General features: G+C 42.3%; 2 protein-coding genes across 2 annotated transcripts; both read left to right on the top strand.

The window, feature by feature from the left end:
- Positions 1–1812: 1812 nt before the first annotated feature.
- On the top strand, positions 1813–3044 carry AK88_01520 (uncharacterized protein; the record flags this gene model as incomplete). Its single annotated transcript, XM_012479155.1, has 5 exons — positions 1813–1944; positions 2082–2166; positions 2499–2518; positions 2745–2777; positions 2955–3044. 5 exons carry the CDS (start codon positions 1813–1815, stop codon positions 3042–3044), a joined length of 360 nt encoding a protein of 119 aa, XP_012334578.1.
- Positions 3045–3298: 254 nt separating this feature from the next.
- Positions 3299–4321, top strand: AK88_01519 (uncharacterized protein; the record flags this gene model as incomplete). Its single annotated transcript, XM_012479154.1, has 1 exon — positions 3299–4321. The coding sequence occupies one exon, from the start codon at positions 3299–3301 to the stop codon at positions 4319–4321; it is 1023 nt and encodes a 340-aa protein (XP_012334577.1).
- Between the last annotated feature and the right edge of the window lie 95 nt (positions 4322–4416).

The following is a 4416-nucleotide window of genomic DNA, read 5'->3' as shown; positions in this document are numbered from 1 at the left end:
AAAAAAAAAAAAAAAAAAAAAAAAAAAAAAAAAGCATTCCAACATGAGATGCTTTTTAAAAATATATTAATTGTACATTTTTGTAGTAATAAAATATACCACATGAGAATGCAAAGACTCTCCACAAAGGTACTCTTTAATTTAACGAAAATGAGAGTGTACCACGTGTGGTGAGAGATTATCGCTCCTTTCAGGCCTTTTATTTTTATTTTTATTCCTATTCTTTTTTTTTATTTTTTTTTTTCCCTTTACCTTTATCAAGCAATTAACATGCACTGGCGCAAAAAAAAAAAAAAAAAAAAAAAAAAAAAAAATGTTTTAACTTTTCATGGGAGAATACACTCACGAGCCTACTTACACATATGTGCGAAAGGTTAACGCATAAAATGTAGATTGTGTTTTGTGTCACAGTGGAAAATTACTTTGTGTGTTTTTTTTTTTGTTTTTTTTTTTTATTTCCTTTCCTCGGGGGAATGTGTGCACATGGTTCTTTTGGCGGCAAGCCCGGTGGGGAAGAAGTGCGCCAATTTTTGTGACTTGTGTTGTGCCAACTTTGCAATAACTTTTTTTTTTTTTTGTTTTTTTTTTTTGTTTTCTCTCTGTTGCTTTTACTTTATAGAAATGCCAACATAGTGTTGTTTCGTTGCGCCAACATTGGGATTTTTTTTTTTTTTTAAACTTTAGAGTAGGGCCACCAGATGAGGGACTGTGAAATATGGACAGCGTGTAGTGGCGAGAAGGAGGACGTGACACCAAGTGGAGCCTCAAATTGGTTGCGACTGGGGGAGACCACAAAGCGGAGCTCAAAAAAAAAAACAAAAAAAGGATCAACATTTGGCCACGCGGCGCACCAGCGAGCGAATAAATTAAACCCTCAATGTGAACCCTCAAAATGAACCCTTAAAATGGAAGAATGGAGCGACGGGGTAGCGCGAAGGAACAACAGCACTCCACGAAGTGCTACGGGAATTGCCCTACGAAATGTGCCACTAGGATAAGAGATACACCCAACCGGAACAGAAACGAAATTGAAGACGTTACGAAATTGAAGACGTTACGAAAGTGAAGACGTGACGAATTTGAAGACGTTACGAAAGTGGAAGGGGGTGCGTTTTCCCTCCAGAATAAAACCCCTCGCGCATGCGGAACAACTGCCTAAGTGGCCTCATTGCCTCGGCGTAAAAAAAAAAAAAAATAATAAAAAATAACAACGTCGCTCGGGTGCATTTCCCCGCCTTGGAGTGTAATTACATGTGACGACATTTCAAGATTTGCAATGGGGCCAGTATGTGCAAGTATAAGAATGTATGTCTCCGTGTAGAGTAATCAGGGGATATATATATTGGCCCACTTCTTTTTGTGAATAGTTTTTCCCATTGTACACCCCCTACAATACCAGTGTGTAGTGCCAACAGTAGCTCCAATGGCGTGTCGCCTCATCCGTCCGTTCTCGTATATATTATTTTGTCATGCCACATGACTTTACACGTAACTGTTCATACATACGTGGTGCATTTTTTTTGTTCGCTCCACTGTGCATGCATGCATACATGTGTCACTAATACATCGCAGTCCGTGGTGCCGCGCGTGAGAATTCGACCCGCTTGGCGCGCACACTGCTTTGAGTTTGCTTTCCGTTTGTTCACCGCTGCGTTGTTTGCTCGTTTGTTTGTTGTTCTTTTTTATTTTACTTCTTTTTTTACCTCTTTTTTTACCTCTTTTTCCCCCCTTTGGCTTCCCTTCCCACGTTTTCCACTCTACCTCTCCCTATCCCACCCCGTACACTTTGCCATGGAAAATCCTCTTGCCAAAATGTGCAGGGCTAAGTATTTGTTCTCCCTCGCCGTGTGTGTGATTGTCCTCCTGATGAAGGGACACTCCTCGAGCAAGTGCACCCGTGGCGAGATCCCCCAGGGGAAGCTCACTCTTTTTCTAGAAACAAAGGTGGAAAAAAAAAAAAAAGTCATTCGAAAAAAAGAGGGGAAAAAATGATATGAAAAGTAGGCCAGTCAAAAATGGAAACTTCTCTCCTCCTGGACATGTCTGGTCAACCAATATATATTTTTGCCTACCCCCTGCAGCTGGCCGACTTGGCAATAGCCGATCCCCCCTACACCGTTTTCAATTTCGCAACGGAAGCTGCCAACACCACTGAAGTGTTAGAGGGTTAAGTTGAAAAGGGCAATCGCAAAAAAAAAAATGCAAAAAAAAAAAAAAAAAAAATGTTCACCAAACATATGAACAGGCCAAAGTGCGCTTTACGGGGTGTGTGTACCACTACGTGGTGCAAAATGAGAGTGATCGGATGTGTGTATGCTTAGGTTGGGGTACACCATCAGCATGTTGCTATTACCTCCTACTGGATGTTCTCCCCCATGTTGTGCAAACTTGTTTAAGGATACTTCCCTCCAAATAAGTTACACAATGCTTCATCAACACCTCCGTTTGCACCCCGCCTTAAGATTTCACCTTTTGTGTTTTTTTTTCCCCTGGTGTAGATGAGCTCAGGAGAAAGGAGGTAAGCGCCTCGAAAAAAAAAAAAAAAAGGGGTCACTTTCTTTTTCCATTTGACCATAATCCAACGGTTGAAAACAATGGGCAAGCAACACCATCCATTGCAATCGCATGCGTGCGACGCCCCCCACAAAAGGGTTACCCCCAAATTTATCCATTACGTTTTTTTCTTCCCCTCCGATAATCAAAACGCTGCTTCATCTTATACCCCCTTGTTTCCTCCTTCGCAGAACAAAGCCATGAGGCGATTCAGGCACGATTTAGTAGGGAAAGAAAAGTTTCAGCGCAATGCTCTTTGCTGCATCGGGGGAGGTATCCATCCGTGTTGTGGTGTAGCCCCGTTGCTGTGTGTGCACTTCTTCTGTGCGCACTTGTGTGTGCCAATTCATACACTTCCTCCCCCCGCCACGCGGCGCGACATACATTTTCCCCTATACCAGAGCGAAAAGAAGGAACGAGCCTCAAACTTTCTAACCAGCCTTTTGAAAAATTCTCTGGAGTTTTTCGACTCCGATTATAAAAGCAGCTGAGACGGAGAGGCGTGCACATGGCAGGGGAGAAAAATATATAAGCTGGTTAACAGCTAGCATAATTCCATGTAGCTGTTTTTTTTTTTTTTTTTTTTTTTTTTCGTTTTTTTTGGAAACGATTATATCAACATCTGAAAACAGCTAGTTTGTGCTTCTCCACATTTAAGCGTTCCTTCCCGCATGACCAGTGTGCGCAAAGGGGGGTATATTAAAGACCCTGAGTGGGTAGTCCACGTATTAGCATGCACAGCAGGATGAACTTCCCTGCCTGCATGCAGGCACGGCGAAGTTTTGCCAGGAGGGTAGAACAGGGGCTGAAGCCATCGTCCCTCAGAGTGCGAAGTGACAAGTCCAACTTCAACGACATAATAAATAAGTACTTTCCAAATGCGAAGCTGCGAAAGGGAGCAAGTGGGCGTAACATCCCTCCCTGCAGCGACAGCACTGGGGAAAAGTACTACTTGTCTGCAAGAATGAAAAGAAAGGCGGAACAGTTAAGTGGTGGTAAGGATGTCGACCTTAGTGGAGTGGAAGCGGGGAGTGCAGCCTTCCTTCCGACCAGCAGCCCCACAGATGGTAAGCAACTGTATGAAAAGGCAGTTACAAATTTTATGACCAGCCCAAAGGGACCTCACAAGACCACGCAGCCAAGCAGGAACAATGCGAAGCGAATAGAACTGATGGAGATAACGAAAGAGGATCACGAAATTCAAAAATACAAAAATAAGTTACACAAGAGAATATGGATTTGTCTTAAACGGAATAATGAAAAAGAGTTTGAGAATTTGTACAACGAACTAAGCATGTACCATTTGAAGGATGAGGTGTCCTACACTATCCTGCTCCATGGCAAGCTCATTATATCCGATGGGGGAGACATGAAAGAGTGTTTTAAGCTACTTGACGATATGAAACAAAACAAAGTGCACCCCTCACTAGTACGTTTAAATGAAAGGTTGCTCTGTAGCTACTATGAATTGGCCAAGTTAAATGTGAAACCGAGAAGCAAGCAGTGGGTTAAAATATTAAGGACCGTTTGGTTTACCTCCGCTTTGATTAAGGCACGGAGACAAAAGTTCATACTACGCAATTTAACTCGAATGAAGAAAATAAAAGGGGATGGAAATTCTGCTCTGCTCAGCAACTTTAACAATATGTTTAATATTCACAGTTTGCAGTCGCTGTACGTGGAGGGCAGGGATCCCCTCCTCGGGGGGGGTGCTCAAACTAAACACGCCCCCGCTTGCGAACCCATCAGTGGGGGAATCCACCGATAACACGAAAAAAAAATGCAAAAAAATGCAAAAAAATGCAAAAAAATGCAAAAAAATGCAAAAAAATGCAAAAAAATGCAAAAAAATGCAAAAAAATG

Source organism: Plasmodium fragile, assembly GCF_000956335.1.
Source record: "Plasmodium fragile strain nilgiri unplaced genomic scaffold supercont1.13, whole genome shotgun sequence".
Taxonomy (NCBI): domain Eukaryota; phylum Apicomplexa; class Aconoidasida; order Haemosporida; family Plasmodiidae; genus Plasmodium; species Plasmodium fragile.
The sequence above is the reverse complement of the archived record's forward strand: the minus strand, read 5'-3'. Positions and strand labels throughout refer to the sequence as shown.